The following is an 18211-nucleotide window of genomic DNA, read 5'->3' as shown; positions in this document are numbered from 1 at the left end:
ATCTAAGAAGGAATCCTACCCCATTCTGGCACTAGTGCACTGTGGGGCCATGGGAATATTCATAGATCAGGAATGGGTCCTTAAACATCATATTCCTTACGAATCCCGGAACGTCCTGCAACCTGTAGAAGCAATTGATGGAAGACCTCTTTCTTCTGGACCCATAACCCTTCAGACTAAGGAAATTGAGCTTGCTATAAACCATCACCGAGAAAGGATAAAGTTTGACATCATAAAATCTGCACATTACCCAATGGTTTTGGGAATGCCCTGGCTACAAAAACACAACCCATACATCAATTGGACAGCTGGTTCCCTGTTCCTAGGTTCCAAATTTTGCATGTCCCATTGTCTGCTCCAGGATCCTTCACCGACAACATCAGAAGAACATTCAACAACTCAGTGGTCTCCAACATCATCCAGGTTCCCAAAACCTACCAGGAATATGCTGATGTGTTCTCTTCTGCTATTGTCCAAGCCCTACCACCCGATAGGCCTGAGGACTGTGCTATTGAAACCAAACCTTCAGCCGTGATTCCCTTTGGAAGGATGTTTATCCTGTCTGAACCAGAGAAAAAGGCCCTCCGTGAATACCTAGATGCTAACCTAAAAAACGGCACCATACGCCCATCCAAGTCTCCGGCTGGAGCTTCATTATTTTTTGTTCCTAAAAAAGACACCAAGGAACTCGGACCTTGTCTTGATTATCGAGGTCTTAATCAGTGCACCCTTAAGGATCGTTACCCATTACCCTTGATCTCGGATATCCTGGAAGCCATAAGAGGAGCCGTAATATTCACCAAATTGGATCTCAGGGGTGCTTATCACTTGATTCGTATTAGAGAAGGTGACGAATGGAAGACATCCTTCAGAACACCCTTTGATCATTACGAATACTTGGTCATGCCCTTTGGACTCTCTAATGCTCCGGCAATCTTCCAACGCTTCATGGACCGGGTGTTTTCGGATATGCCATTTCTTTTCGTCATTGTCTACTTGGACGATATTTTGATATTCTCCAAGGATCCTCTCAAGCATGAAGAACATGTTAAATCAGTGTTACAACAGCTACGTGAACACAAGCTTCTAGCAAAACCTGAGAAATGCCTTTTTCCTGTTTCCACTGTTCACTACCTAGGATTTGTCCTTAGCCCAGATGGCATAGGCATGGATCAATCCAAGGTTAAGGCCATACTATCCTGGCCAACTCCGACCTCTGTAAAACAGATCCAATCTTTCCTGGGCTTGGCCAATTTCTATTGGAAGTTTATACCATCCTTCTCCGAGATTGTTCAACCAATCATCTCCTTGTTGAAGAAAGATACTCCCTATCATTGGACCCCAGCCCAGGAGAAGGCCTTCCATCGCCTGAAAACAGAATTTACACAAGCCCCCCCATCCTGGTTCAACCTGATATAAATCGACCATTCCTAGTGGAAACAGATGCCTCTAACTATGCCATCGGAGCAGTTCTGAAACAGGAACTAGATGACGGGCTGGAACATCCTATTGCATATCTTTCACGGACATTGACCTCCAGTGAAACTCATTACTCAGTCTTAGAAAAGGAACTTCTAGCCATCCGTCAAGCCTTCACCGAGTGGCGTCATTTACTTCTAGGAGCTAAACATCCTGTCCAGGTTCGGACGGACCATCGAAATCTCCAAGTGTTACAGGCCCTGGAATGCAGGAACAGCCGTCGGGCCCGTTGGGCGTTCTTCTTTGCTCAATACCAGTTCCAAATTCACCATGTTCCGGGAACACAAAACGTAATTGCTGACGCCTTGTCTCGGCGCCCTGACTATGAACCTCCTCGAACATTTCCCAAGATGTTTCCCCACACAATAATTGTATCCCAGGTGACCAGCCTCCTAGAGGAAGTCCGCAGTCAGACTCAATCCTCGGAACTCTGGAAAGATATCTCGGACAAGAACAAGTGGAAACTGAAGACCAAAGATGGATACTTGTTCAAAGACAATGCCTTGGTCATCCCAACACAGAAACTACAGCAAAGGATAATAAATCTCTGTCACGATACTCTTTACTCCGGGCATCGTGGTATTACCAATACCCTCCGATTAGTACAAAGGCAATTTTGGTGGCCTGGAGTGAAAGCTGATGTACAAAGGTATATCCAGGCATGCTCTGTCTGTAATCAAAACAAACATGACAACAAGAGACCAGCGGGTCTATTGCAGCAACCTCCACTTCCAACAAGGCCTTGGGAATTCATAGCAACAGACTTCAATGTGGAATTACCACCTTCCAGGGGATACACAACCATCATGGTCACCATTGATTTGTTCACCCATGTGGCCCATTTTACACCTCTGTTTAAACTGCTATCCTCGTCAGAACTTGCTGGAATTTTCCTGGAACACATATTCCGACTGCATGGAGTTCCTTCCAAGATCATATCAGACAGCGGGCCCCAATACATTTCTCAGTTCTGGAAACATCTTTGCCAAATACTAGGAATCCAACGCGCTCTTTCCTCAGGATATCATCCCCAAACCAACGGAGCCACAGAGCGCGTAAACCAAACCTTGGAACAATACCTCCGTTGCTTCGCTACCAAGGTCCAGGACGATTTGTCCCTCTTAATACCAGTGGCAGAGTTCGCCTATAATAATTCGGACCACTCTGCTATTAAGACCAGTCCTTTTTTCTGTAGCCAAGGATTCCACTCTTCGGTTCTACCCTCCATCCTTCCTCATCCTACACCAGTTCCAACAGTCGATTCCTGGATTGAAATGCTCATTAATATTCAAAGAGAAGCCAAAGAACAATTAGAAAAGGCCAGGACCCAGACCAAACTGTATGCGGACTCCAAACGAAGACCAAGCCCCTCCTACACAATAGGGGATAAGGTTTGGCTGTCCTCGAAACTGCTACCACGGCATTTGCGACCAAATAAATTGGCTCCTCTATATTATGGGCCATTCCTTATAAAGGAAATCATCAACTCAGTGGCTTACCCAATTAAGCTTCCAGACTCCTGGAAGAAAATCCACACAGTCTTTCACACGTCCTTAATAAAGCCATATGTTCAGACCTCTCAAACTAACCTTCGGCCCAAACCAGTACTCATCAATGACCAACTGGAGTATGAGGTCTCCAGGATTTGCGATTCTAGATATATACGTGGCAAACTCCAGTACCTGGTGGAATGGAAAGGATATCCCCCCAGTGAACGCACTTGGGAACCTATCTCAAATCTAAATACCCCCAGGCTACTCAGAAGGTTCCATCTCATACAACCGGGCAAACCCAGTGGAACGAGTTTCCGGAGGAGGCATGCTGTCATGAACCTCGAACTCGCCCCTTCTGGGCCTCCTGGTCCCTGACACGTCAGGCCTTACACTCCATAATACTACCAACATGGCGTCAAGCTCAGAACGCTGCTCGCCAGTCTTCACGTTCTACGCAGCGTCCTTTATAAAGAAGCCACACCCCCGCGCGTCTCAACGCTGCTACTAACTGTGTTCGGACGTGTGCTCCGAACCTTCTCTAGTGCTACTTGCTATCCCCTGGCCCCTGGATTCCCTTCTCCCGGCTTCTTCCCTCTTTCCTAACTTCCCGGAATCCCTGCGCCGCTTCCGCGTGCCCCCAACTCCTTCTTGAATACTCCCAGAGTTTCCCGTGATCCTGGACATCGAAGCTGAACGTAATCTGGAAGCCGAGGATGGCCGAGCAGGCTTATTTAAGTCCCGAACCGTACGAAAGAAGACTCCACCTAAAGAGGATATCAGGCAACATAGACAGGTGAGCAGGGGGGAAACCTGTGACAGGTTACTTAGCTAGGATTCATGGACTATGAGCAAGGTCCTTGAGATGCACCCAAATGCCTAGATCCCTTGGTGGAAGGTGTTTTGAACTGTGACTGTATAGGTGACACAAACTTGGCCATGGAATAACTATCATGCAATGTTATGATCAATGATGTTTGTAAATATGGATCAATGAGGTTTGCCACGTGGTAAATTGATGATTATGGGGTCCCATTGGACTCTATGGGATGGGAATCACTGAAGCACTGGCACTGTTCAATGCACCAGTGCTTCAGTGATTAATCTGCCGGTAGGGGCCTGAACTCCTCGCAGGTCCGGCCTGCCGGTAGTTCACTGCCCCTGCCGGCAGACTCAAACTATGCAAGTCCGGATAAGGTGCTGGTAATCGTTGTTACACACACCTTTTTCCAGGCTGGCATGCGCAGAATGAGCCCCATAGAGTTACTATATGCTTCAGATCAGCATAGGCTTCCTGCACAAACAGAATCGGTACAGGCACAGGTATAGAGTGGACAGGCCAATACAGGTCTGCACTGTTTCTCTAATAAATGGGAGCATGGACAGCATGGGTAGGTACAGACGGGCTTCCCTCATAAACCGACTTGGTTAACTTTCCAAGACATGCTAGATAAGGCTTCCAGCTGTGAATTCACACAGGTATAAAGAAACTCCACATTCAAATAGGGTGTGTTTGTGTTCATGGCCAAAATAACATCTATTTATTCATGAAGTCGTTTTCAAGTTGTATAAATAAATATGCATTGCTTCCACTTGATGGCAAATGCTGAAACAAGATCATTGTGAGAGGGTGGAGAGGGCAGCACTCAGTTAGCCCTTCCAACATTGCTTAAAAAGCTATATTTATCATGTTCATGCTAATGAAATATTTCAGAGGAAACGTGCTGCAAGCCCAGCACACTTGGGCCTTATCCACATAATATCAGAACAGGTCAGTCAACTCCTTTTTGCTGAACTGGCATGAGGCCTCTACATCCACCCAATCTTCCTCCATCACCTACCTGTGAGGTGTACTTCTCCTATCACATGCTCTGTCGCCAGAAGTTCCGGGAGGGCTTGATCATGACTCTTGATTTTTCCTGGTGTGAATGCCTTGGTTTTGACCATGCTGTTTTATCAACATATCATCCTGCTAGGCCACCATGGTTGTATTTGAGATAGACTGTACTGTGCTGCTCAATGACAATGGCCCTACTTCCACTGCCATTTTAGAGACTCCTAGAAATGTGAGCACTATGATTCACAGCAGGGCACCTCCTAATTCCAGGAAGACCTTATGCAGCTACTTTAATAGAGATTGGTTTACATCTCCTTTGTAATTCATGAAAGCAGAGGGAAAAACCTGCTCTTTGACGCCCCTTGCTGGCCAGGGCCATAGGCAGCTGCCTAGATTGCCTAGTGTCCGGCCCAGCCAGGCTGCTGGTAGTTTACCAGTCCTCTACTTTGATAAAGTGGCACAATGCATAAACCTTTGAGGCCCAATAGACAGCAACACAATGAAAAGGTGCTACCTTGGACATTTGTTCACAGTATATATATTTATACAGCGTTATTGGGTAGAGGCAAAGGCACAGAGCATAACACAGATCTGGAAGTTCTGCAGTCTTGTGGTGGAAACACTTCTGTTAAATATTTGACTTATTTTATCAAAATCAAGACCACTAGAGCACTGAGCCATCTCTACTGCTGTGAATGCCGTAAAACAGTTAATTTGTGACCATTTTTTGCTAACTCTTGATCTGTTTTATTTTGACATGTGCTTTCTTGGTCCCTCAGGGTGCAATGTTGAGAATGCATGCTACACCTTGGGCATTTGTGCGGAGCGGACGGCAATCCAGGAGGCAATTTCTCACGGCAGTAGGAACTTCAGAGCCATAGCCATCGCTAGGTAGGCATTTGCTTGTTTATTTTATTTATTGGGATCGCATTAGCCAGCACATGCCAATGCTAAGCATGGTTGGACACTACCAGGAGAACCCTCATTTGCTCCTTCACTGGTGATGATGAGTATGCCACAGAGGGTTTGACAGAGTGTGGTAGAAGGAAGAAGTGAATATGTGCTGCCATGCGAGGGTTGCCAGGAGTCCCCATCAGAGGATGTGACCTACTGGTAAAGAGTGCATCACCCATTCATTGACATTTCTTTAAGACCAGAGGGGCTGACTGGGATGATGGAAGCCTGAACAGGCCACTTGTGCTGAAGAAACTAACACCCCCGGACTTCATGCCATACATCACATAAGCAGGGTACATGCAGGAGTGCAATAACCATACAGGGCAAAGGGTACATGCAGGAGTGCAATAACCAAATACAGGGCAAACGCCACTTGTCAGGTCTTGAATCTGGAATAAACTATTCTTTATCTAAACCTCAGTTAGATAAATGGTACATATGCAGATGGGTATGGGAGGGCAACCCTTAAAGGATAGTTCCGGGACTTTTTTTTTATTGTCCCTACGGTTCGGCCATGTGTTTTTAAGCATAAATCGGTAGATCGTATAAAACTTTCATATGGACCTTACCCGACTTTTCGTCCATTAACGCACTCGAAATCAGCTGCCATTTTGTGATAATCCTATCACTTTCCGCATCGCCCTGGCTGACCTGCTTTTGCGGCACTAAATCAAATCCCCCGCCCCTGAAACAGACTTTATCAAAACATTCATATTTCCCGCCTTTATCCGTGACGTGACTGTGCTGCGTAGGCAAACGCGCCCAGGCGTCTTCTACGCGACTCCACACAGAACCCGGAAACCAACACAGATCAGCTCACAGATCAGCTCACAACACAGCGCGCCACAATTCGGAATATGAAACTGTACTTTCAAATCAAACCGCAAGATTGTAAATTTGGTGAAGTACATTTATTTGACATCAAATGTTTAGAGAATATTCAGCGATTTGCATTTTTATTTGCTCTCGATCCAAAATAGTTCGTCTTGAGGCAAGCGATGTTCGTGTGCAGTACACAGGGTGTTGGTTTACGATAAAATAAGCTCTTCGGTCGCACTGATCATCGCATGGCTGTTCCAACAACGAGGCACTAGGCCACCACAATGGTATGTATGTTGCATCTAGCCGTTAGTACCGCGTAAGGGCATACTTGTACTTGGCGATCGTCCCATAAAATGGTCAGGGTGGTAACGTTGTTCACGCGGAGAAGCAACTGGCGGCTGTAAAAGCCATCCGCCGGTGTCTGGTACTCGTGACACGGACAGTAATGTAGAATGTACGTGTTTTAAAAACATAAAAATGAAATTAGTCTCACCATCAGATCTTTATTAAAATTATTCATTTTATATATTAGGTCGAGAAATTGTTTCATAGCTAGGACAGTGCAACTGGGTATTATACGTCATTTCCAGTAACCCACCCCCTCTCCTCCGCCTTTTTCAGAGCCGCCTGAGCGCCAGTGGACCACTTCGTCACTGATGAAGTGTTTCAAGGCGTGGCGAGGCAGGGAGGGGGGACAAGGAGAAGACAGACAACGACCCTACTAGGCCAGGTGTAATTCAGATTGCGCAAGTGCAGGGGTAGGGGGAAGGTAAAAGTGCAAGGGGAAGGGGAAGGGGAAGGGGAGGGGGGAAGTGGAGTACAAGGTAAGTAGCATAAAATAATAAATACATAGGGCCAGCTGGTGGCGAGTGGAAGGTACGTGAAGAACAAGTGCTGGGAAGGGGGGACTGTAGGATACTGAGACAGTCCCCCAGTGCAGGGGTTGACAGGGAGGCAGTGCAGGTGGAGAGTGGAAGGGCCCAGGACGGATGTCGCAGACAGTGGACCAGTTGTAGCAGGGGAGAGGGAGAGAGAAAGCAGAAGCAAAGAGGAAGGTTTTGAGGTGCTTCCGTAAAAGGAGATGGTTCTCCTCAAGATAGTGCGCGGTACAAAACAATATGCCACATAGAACGAACAAGTACACCTTAACCCGTCTTTAAAGCTACTGTATAGTAATTAAATTGCGGTATAAACTCATCTAAAGAGTTACTTACATTATATTTGCAATTTCCATTGTATCTGTGTGTCGGGCAGCCACGAAATACCACTCCTTCTATGCCGACGTGATTTCTTCTAATGAACGAACATTAAATGGCTTTCATTTCAGAAATTATATTCATTATCTTTCACGTTACTGCACCACACCTCCAAAAAGAAGTCTTTCGGGATGGTCCCGGCCTGTCAAGGTCAAATAACAATAGAACCTTATACTGAGTCGTGGGCCATTCCGGCACCCGCGCAAAAAATCAAAGCAGCTGACCTTCACTTTGAACGAGCACACATTCCTAGTTAGCTACATTCAGTGTAAGGCCATCTCACAGGACTTGAAATTTACACTGCATCTTTGCATTTTGTCTGCGTGCTTTGCAGTCCCAGAAAACCATAAATACGGAGACATTCTATAATTTTTGAAAAATGATTTATATCACTGTTTGGTTTAATTTAATGCGCAAATGAACAAGGTGGAATAGACACATTGCATGTACACTGAGCAATCACTTTTATTTACACAATACATAGCTACACATATTCAATGGGCCTGCGACATGAGGAGACTCGAGAGAACAGACAATCAAATTACAATCATTTAAACCGCAATGTGTATTTCTCAATGAGCTCTGCTTTAGGTGGACATGGAACAGAGGCAATGTTGGGTGGCAATGCAGTTGTCCCCTGCACAGGTTCGTTCACAACTCCGTGTATGTGCCTATCTATGACATCGACAATAAGTCTCTCAATAAACTCATATTGCATATCCTCAAACACTGGTTTGATCACCCATTGTTTGGTGAAGGCCTTATTGTAGCGAAGCGTCCCTAAAGTTCCGGTCGTCCTACTTTGTTGACGGCCAACATTATGGTTATGTGCCAAGACCGCTAGAAGAGTCCGATTTATCATGCCCTCCATGCCAAAATGCAATCGTTTTGGCCTGTACTTTAGGCACATATTGTGGAACACCTCCAAATCTCCTGTGTGGCAGAATTCCGTCAGTCCCCTCAAAGCTCTTGTTATAGTTTTATCAAATACAATCTTTTCAATGGCTTTGTGAGTGGGTGATGAAGGAATCAACCACTTCTTCTTCCGTGCCTCCTCTGTGGACAAATGGCCATGTTCACAATTGTGGAAATGTTGGTTCGTGTTCCAGCGGTGAACGTTTGTACAGTGTAGCATTACTGACCGCCATTTTTCCAGTAGAATTTCCAACGACCCTCCACATGTTTTTGAGCTCCACCAAAGATGGTTGCTGATTGACTTGGACCACTGTGAAATACCTTGCATATCTTTTTTTTTACCTGCAGCCGACATTTTTTTATTGATTGATTTTGCAAGATGCCATACGTCAAATTGGTGATTTATATTTTTGTACTCTTCTCTCATTGTCTTGGCAATTGAAACGTGTCTGTCCGTGGCTATCAGGTCGATCACCATTCCCCGCGATTGTAGTTCTTGCAATGATGCTACAAAGCCAACTTTCTCCATGGCCACTGAGGATGTACTTTGTGACACCTGCACGACCACCGAACTCACAATTTTCTTACTTTCCATGTCCTGAAAGTGGTAGGTGCAGTACTTGGCTGAAAATCCTGGGCTGTCGCACTGTCCATCACCGGCTAGCCTGAACCGTTTGCCCGCAAATGTACTTTCAATAGACATTTTTTCCATTCTCCAAGCTTCGCTAATGGCTGGAAATAGATAATCGGTTTGGTATTTGTAGAACTGAGTTTTCGCAATGAAATGGATTCCCACAAACTGAAAGAAATACTCTAACTTTTTAAAACTTGAACCACTAAAAAGTGCGGCCGCTGCACAAAGTAGATTGCCTGCTGGCAGTTGCCCCAGCATGGGTTGTGCAGACCATGAGAACGGATGATATTGTGTACAGGTGGCATGTATTTTAAGGTTAGTGCCTCGAATTGCACGAGTCACATTAATCAATGGCTCCCCACATACTTCCCCACCAACCAAATGCCCACATTTCAGCATAATAATATCAATCAAACAACTATCGAATACAATGAATTTGGCCTCTTTCCTTATATTGTCACTCTGCATCCCAGCTGGTTCGGCCTGTAACGTTGAGGACATGTCACTCACATGAAAGATAGAATCTCTGATATCATCTTCCGCTATGTTCAGTGATATTGATGGTGTTTCATTGTCGTCCATTACATTCTCTTCCATTGAAACATCTGTTCCTTCACCGGCGATGGGAGAAAAAAACAATTTCTTCAACTTTCTCGCGGTCTTAGTTTTTGCGGGTGTGGATTCTGTGAATTTATCTCCGACTGCATCCGAACTACCAGGAGGACATTCACTATCAATGACTGGTGGTGGTATAGCTCCGTTGTCAATCACTTCATATTCTTCCCATTGGCACGATGCATCTCCAGTCTCAAGTCCCTGCCAAAAGGTTTGACAAGCAACATCTCTCGTTCGCTTCACTGTCTGTGTAGATCTAGTTCGTACACCCACTCGCAACTAGAGGACAGATTGGAAAAGGGATGTTCAGTTTAAACACAACTTACAGTATTGAACTATTAACAGTGAAAAACAACATAATATAGTGACCAGGACACTAACCTTCTTTTGCTTTCTTTTCTTTGAAACTTTCTTGCCTCGAACTTCAACATCAGGACGCTGTTGCTCCGACTCGTGTGTGCATGTCTCCACTTCCTCTTGCGCTGCAACGACTATATTTTCATGATAAGCACATCCATCACGCACTGACGCTCCATCGACTCCCTGAAACATAGAACTTTCATTAGTATGTATAATAATATCGAAAACACAAAATGTACTTGGGGACCAATACACACGTACTACTCAATAGCAGAACACGAATGAACGCTTTGTGTAGAACATTCAAACGACAATTATTCACGCATTGTTGATCTACTTAGATGGAACTGTCAAGATCCATACCTCGGGCTCCTCATAGACTTCCATTGATGATATTATTGAAGATGATGCTTCAGTAACTCCCTGAAACACAGTAATTGCATTAGTATGGTTTTCTATTTTGTTAAAAATAACATAAACTTTGTGCAGGCGTCAACGGCTCATCTAAATAGACCTGCACAAATGATCAGTTGTCTAAAATAAATAATGGATATGTAAATATGACTCGATTTGCTCGATCGTTGGAAGTGTCACCACCCAGAGATCTGCATCAACTACTAGGGGTGATGTTCTTGTAGAAGAAGCTCCGTCATCTCCCTGAAACATAGTACTTGCATTAATAAAGAAGGAAGTATAGCGGATGTAATCACGTCATATGATTTCGCTTGATCGAACTGTCAGTATCCATACCTCGAAATGCATAAGAACATCAAGGGACGATGTAACTGCGGTGCACACTTCTGCAAGCTGTTGCGCCGACCCGTAACTGCATGCTCCCCCTTCTTCTTGGACTAATGCTCCATCGACTCCCTGAAACATAGTACTTTCATTAGTAATGAACACAATATTGAAAAAAGAAGACGCATAGGAGGGCAACGACAGAAGGACATATCAATGGCTAAAAACGAAAGAAACATTTGGTGTAACAATCACGCTACAAGAATGCAAGATCTGATGATATCCATCGATGGAACTGTCCGGAAACCTACCTCGAGCATCTTAGTGGCATCAACGGTAGTCGTCAATACGTTGGACTCCTCAGCATCTCCCTGAAAGACAGTACTTGCATTATTTTGGATAACAATAATTATAACTGAAAACAAAGACTATAGGACCAGTACAAGGGTGTACCATTAGGTAAAATAATTACACGATAAATTAAAACTATTGATTTACATGCCTAAAACAAGTCAGTGGCAGAATAGCCAAGTAAGATTACCCGATAGGCGCTTGAAGTGGCTGATGACTGCAATAACGACACGGATGGAGAATCTCTTCCGCCTTCATATTGAGTGGATACATAAATGGGGAAATTATTGTTAGCTAATGCTACACACTACCGCAAGGCCGAGAGATAAATACGTAAACTTGACTCACCAGTGGAGGGATGTGGACGAATAGAGTGGGAATAGCGGTTGAGAGCTATTTTCGCCTCGCTCGCGGTGTGTTCTTCTTTATTAGCAATGATGTGGAGTACATGTCTGAGCTAAAGTGCCCGCTGCAGATGCGGTATCGATCACCCCTCTTGTCCGCAAAGACTTCTAGGACTCTACTTTCAAGCTCAGACGGTGGATATCCGCAATATCGGACCCATTCTCTTATCTGATCTATTGTCTTAGGGAAAACATGCATTATAGTACCTTCAGATTTATTATGGGTCTTAGAAGGGCAACCGCCAATGGAACAGGCAGGCATTGTGGAAAGTTCTGAAAAGTAAAGATCAACAATTCTCTATGAATACCAATGTGTTAAAAAATTAAATGACACATAAAAGGTCCAATGCAAGGTTCGTTTAGGTTCTTGGAACTATACACGTTATTCACATGCGGATAAGTATTTGAATAACTTTAAAAAAATAGAAAAATAATTTGACTAAAGTCAGAACATGTGACTAGTTCCTTGCATGTACTGTCTTGAAAGATAAGAAAACATGGATGCAATTTGATGACTACTAGCAAATAGATATACATTTAAAAATTGGACGCAAAATGATTATGGTACATGGCCTTACCTTGACGAACAAACAGTTAGATGCAGGGATCAGAGTAGTTTCTTGTCGTAGAACAGGGAGCAGTTCACAGGTTGCAAACTGGCGAGTTTGCTCGAAGTGGTCACGGAAGTTCACAGAGACGAAGAGCAGATAACCAGCACCTTCACGGGTTGACTAGCAAAGCGCAAAGAAGTTCTCATTCGAAATCTGAAGTGGGTTATAAAGAATTCGAAACAGGGGTGTGTTTGAGAATGAATGACGTGTATATGTCGTGGCATTATGTGGATTGCAGGGGGCCGGCCAGCGTGAGGGGGGATGCTTGGCAGGAGACACGGGGTCTGGAGGTAGACATGGGAAAAACAACCCATGCTCTATAGACCACTTTGAAGTGTACATGGTCTTTGGCACCTCTTGGCCTTTATCGCTCCCCGACAGCTCCACTTGCCAGCGCAAGTACCCCGTTGCAAACTGCCTTTGATAGGGCGGGGGGTGGATTGGGGCGGTGGTCGTGCAGACAAGACACAGGAAGACTCGTGAATGGAGACACACTTATGTGGATTGAAGGTGGGCGGCCAGCGTGAGGGAGGATGCTGGCCGGAGACATGTGGGGTGACAAGACAAGGCACAGGAAGACTATTCAATGGAGACACACTAGATTCATTTAAAAAATCAAAACAACCATTGTTAAAATATATGTTGGGTTTTATTTTAGATCTTAATTTCAATTGAACATAAATAATAAACATTACACATTGTAAAGTTCCGGTTGCAGCACATCCAGGGAAAATCCGCAGTATTGTCCACTGTCGCTGGGGAAATGTTGTCTAATGGCAAGTACCGCACAGGCAGGTATTACTCTCCGAACGCGGTGTCCGAGCCTCCCGTGAAGCCACCAAGTGAAGCAACGATAGGCCACCAGCCTGTACCACCTGTGAAAAAGAAAGATGCAAACTGTATTAAAATGACAAAACTTTATTATCAATGTCGATTCAGGTAAAAAATGTCATTCTGCTTTGAAAAAAATTCTATCTAGAAAATGCACAATATGGAACCAATTTACATGCGTTCGAATGATATGTAGATGTAATTTTATATGTGGGGGACGACCATGAAATAGTAGTGGCATCACTGACATCACAACCAGAGTATACTTACTCGTTACTCGGATTACGCGGACGAACAGTGCCGCGAAGTTCGTGCATAAGCACCATCATCATCCTCAACACGGTCCGTGAGAGGCAGGCTTCCCTGAACTCTGGCAGCTCGGTGATGCATTGCGGACTTGGCTCGCCTTCCGAAATGTAGGCCAAGCACCCGGAATTTTCACGGCAGCAGCAGTTCTCCTCCTCAGTTGGCATTAGCTCGAACCGATTGCACGTGCACCAGGTGGAGACGCCGTCCATGCGACATGGTCCAGGCTCTTCATCCGTTGACTGGTCCTCCCAACTGCCGTCCGAATCCCCATCGTTTTCGCGTGCTTGCCTTTCCAGTAGTTCCTCCTCGGTGTACTCGGGCTCGTACATATACGCCATTATTGTAGCCATTGTGTGGTAAAGAAAGTAAAATAATTTACAGAGATGGTACAGGTGTTCACAAGGCCTAGAAGCAGCGAAGGTAGCTGACCAGAGCACAGAAACGAGTCACAGAATACTCAAAGTAACACAGAGAGAGTAATGGAATCGAAAATCTGCTGCTGTGTGTTGTGAAACGGTGTGTTTATACTTATTGACGAAAGAGGCGTCCTGCCATTTCCATGGCGACACTTCATTAGCTGAGGCGCAGCGATTGTTGACACGAAACGTGCTTTGGCGTTGGGAAATGGGCGGTGCGCGTCTGCTGATGTCAGGCTCAGGGGCGGGGGATTTGATTTAGTGCCGCAAAAGCAGGTCAGCCAGGGCGATGCGGAAAGTGATAGGATTATCACAAAATGGCAGCTGATTTCGAGTGCGTTAATGGACGAAAAGTCGGGTAAGGTCCATAGGAAAGTTTTATACGATCTACCGATTTATGCTTAAAAACACATGGCCGAACCGTAGGGACAATAAAAAAAAAGTCCCGGAACTATCCTTTAAGAGAATGAGGCTCAAGTGAGTGCTTATTCCACTCCCCTCCCTCAACTTTGACCATTGTTAGCATTTTGCACCCAGAGATTGGCATATAGGATTCTGCCATGCAACAGGACCTCTGTAAATGCCCTCACAGCGCGCTGAGTGGGCATTTATAGAGTTTGGGAGGTCCTTGCCTGCTCATGCCCTACCCTGTCTATGCCTCTGGACTTGAGCAGCTTGCAAAGTGACCTCTGCACTATATTAGTTGATATGTGATTTATGTTATTAATGGAGGGCTAGTGGAATATGACAGAGAAACATCTCCCTTTTTGTTTTTGGTCAGGAAGACATTTTCTCATTACTGAAAGCTATTGCTTTTTTCTGTTCAAAGTCCAGAAGATTGGTTTGGTGCTGCCTTTGCAACTGTTTCCCAACATTCTAAACACCTGGCTGTTTCCTCCCTTTTGGTCCTGTTTAAAGCTTTTGTAAAGGGTTGAGTATTTCAAGAAGCTGTGGCCAGGATGACGCGGTTAATGGTGGAGGACAGAGGGACATTGAATTTCCCTCTGGCGTTAGGCTGGTAAGACCCTTTGTCTCGGCTTGGGAGCATCGCATCCTGGCAGAGGCTAACCTTAGCTACTTGCTATCTGATTGAAGTGGTAATGAAGGAATTTTAAAAAGCTTTAGCTGTTTTGCTCATTTTTATAACTATTAGAATGTATATTCTTCTTCAGTCACTATTCTTTTTGCCTTGCATAGGTCCCATCTCAAGTATTGATTTATTCAATTATTTCTGCTCCAATGGGAAAGTGAAACGCCCAGAACAAATTGTAGCTTTGCTCCCAAAGAATGAAATCCCAAGCAGTGTAATGTCCTCCTTGGATGTAACCATTTTGGATGACCCTCTGCAGAGAAGGTTATACCTTAAATTCAGGACTATAGATGGTTCTATGTGATATTGTGGAATATTAAACCTGCTCTGAGAAACCAAAGGGTGTCTCACTATCTAGACCCCGGGGAGCTCTTGCTCAGGTGTCCAGGACATGGTCATTACCTTTTGGATCCAGACCCTGGGGTGGACAAGTGCGGGAGAATCACCTGGATGAGAGGTCCTCTGGGAGTAGGGGCGAGACATCCGATTGCAGAGGTATCCCCCTCTTCACAACACACCCCTACCCAACACTTCCATCTTAATAGGTTGTTGTAAAGCTTATCCCGTTGCCACCTCTTCAATTCCAACAGGCACCCACATCAAAAGGAGGTTTAGGAGAACAAACACAACACTCTATATCTCAAATCAACAAAGTTGTTCCCTTCTGATGATATTTTTACTACCTCTTGAATAAACTCCAACTCCAACAATTCCTACCTCCACTCTAGAAATTACATTTACCAAACCACTTGGACGAAGAAACCACTTGGACGAATAAGAGGCTAGAGGGAGTTATGAAGATTACCCATAGAAACCAATACACCAGAGATTCCTATGGGCAGTCACCACATTGTCCCGGTAATGAGGCCAGGCATCCCTTTACAATCATTCCCACCTGAAACCTCTTAACTCTCCCTGGAAGTATAAAAGGTGGAACACACAGACACACTTTGAGCGAGCTGGGGATGCTAGATGGTGCACAGAGGCTGAGAGGAGATCATTCGAGCTGGACAGACCCTGGAAGGACTGGAGGAAGAAAGACTGCCTGAGCTGGGGATTCTAGATGGTGCACAGGGGCTTAGAGGAGAGAATTTGAGCTAGAGAGACCCCGGAAGGACTGGAGGAAGAAAGACTGCCTAACTGCTGTGCCTGTGAGTACAGGAGAGGCTGCAGTGTGGAGATGGAGTTGAAACTCCATGGAGCCAAACCAAGGGCATCTGTGGGTTACCTGGCAATGCCCACAGCAGAGCTCCTCCCCTGGGCAAAACAACAAAGCCCAGGCCTTTTGAAGGGCAGGTGGCGAGACCCTGACCTTAACAAGTTATCCCCTTTATCTACTGCAGCTCCCAAAACCCCAGAATTATGTATAGGGGAGCTGACGAAGAGGGGGCGAAATAAGAAAAGTGCATTCTTGTACAGGAAGTCCAAAGACTTTTAAACTTTGTAAATCAAGATGGGTCTGAGCCCGGCTGAGAGAGACCCCTGAAAGGACAGAGCGAAAGAGAACAGTGCCTTCAACATTGCATTTGAAAAATACCATCAGCCCTCCCAGGTGAACAGCTGAGTGGGAGAGGTGAAGCTGCAGCTGTGGTATCGTCCTTGGCTCCCAAATCAAGGATACGAATAAAGAAACCAACACAGCCGGTGAGTTAAAGTGACCAAGTGATGAATAATAGCAATACAGTATAACAGAGTTGTCCGGCATAGTGACAGTGCCCAGTCGAACGTTTCTGTTGAGTAAGTACTGATGTGAGCCTAAATGATATGAACTGTTTGGTTTCAAGGCAAGAGAAGCCCAAGGAAAGTGAATCCCGTTGAGTTGCAAAGTGAGAGGTCAGAGCCCGACTGAGGGAGACCTGTAGCTAACTTTGAGAAAGCCGAAGTGGTCCTGTGAAGCTCTATAGTAAAAGCCTTGCACATTCTAAAGTCTTCACTATTAGTAAAAGGTCTGAACCTGACTGAGGGAGACCGGAAGTGTCATAAGCTAGGGGAAGGAAACCCCTAACGAATGTGAATTAAGCTTGGGGAAGGGAACCCCTGCAAGTGCTGTGATTGCGATGTCTGAGCCCGGCTGAGGGAGATCTACTTTGAATCAGGTACTTGTTGTTTGAGAGGTCCGAGCCCAACGGAGGGAAACCTCTGTGAACTTGTTGTTGAACTGTGAAATAACATTATGAATTCTGGAAAAGTGACTTTAATGTGGAAGGCCAGGTGGGCCTTGATCAACATTTTGAACTGCCTTTGTTTTGAGAATCTGAGCCAGAGTGTCATCCTGTCTACGGGGGCCTCCTTACTCAGTGCTGTGCAACGTGGGGAGGAGAGCGGACTCGGCCATCTTGATCTTTTATGTTATAACACTGATGTTCCTTTACATACACCTTTCTCCATGCACCCATTTATTGTAGTAGCGTAAGCGCAGGTCATAGGTTTATTTAGTATAGGCCACTTTATTTTGATAGACATGACTAGGACTGTGTGATTTATTATTTGAGGATAGTGCGTGCTCTCATTGTTAGATATAGGGCCAGATAGGAGTTTTTCCAACCCTTGTTCAATAAACACCCTGGAACCTTGCATCTCTTGTCTGTCTTCACTTGTCATACCATGCCTCCCTTACAGTGTTTCTTCAGCCGATTTTTAATATTTGCCCAATATTACTTTTCAACCTTTCTATGCCCCCACACCTCTTAAATTGGGGGTTTTACCCCCAAACACCCCATTATTCATGCAGCCTCTCCCCATAACTGTCCCTAAGCCCTCCCCCACTAACACATACACCCTTTCTCCCCAGGACCCTCCCCACACACTCCAAACACCACCCCTCAATTACATACATACACAAACAGACACACACACTTACCTCTCATCCCACTTCTATCTTCCTGTGCTCGTCTCGGTCGCACCTGTCGTGACGGTTATATTTAGAAAGACCGCTCTGTGCAGTCACAGATGGGTCTTTCCAAATCGGGCTTTGAAAATGGGTTTTTAAAAATGACATTTTCAGTTAGTACCCTATAGATCGCTGACACAGCCTATTCTCAGGGACTATGGCAATCATTCAACTCCAGCAATAGCTGTTTTTAAAAGTCTTGACAA

At 45.1% G+C, this 18211-nt stretch overlaps 1 protein-coding gene across 3 annotated transcripts in view; it reads left to right on the top strand.

Annotated features, from left to right (window-relative positions):
- Positions 1-18211, top strand: part of CDA (cytidine deaminase) — a 351013-nt gene that overhangs the window by 184364 nt on the left and 148438 nt on the right. For all 3 annotated transcript variants that reach the window (XM_069610452.1, XM_069610453.1, XM_069610454.1), the window contains one exon: positions 5586-5697. In XM_069610452.1, coding sequence (XP_069466553.1) covers positions 5586-5697 — 112 coding nt within the window. The remainder of the gene's footprint in view (positions 1-5585; positions 5698-18211) is intronic.

The sequence above is a fragment of the Ambystoma mexicanum genome, chromosome 8 (genome assembly GCF_040938575.1).
Source record: "Ambystoma mexicanum isolate Mex_15411 chromosome 8, UKY_AmexF1_1, whole genome shotgun sequence".
NCBI classification, from domain to species: Eukaryota; Metazoa; Chordata; class Amphibia; order Caudata; family Ambystomatidae; genus Ambystoma; species Ambystoma mexicanum.
Note: the sequence above shows the minus strand (reverse complement) of the source record. Positions and strands in the feature narration are given on the sequence as shown.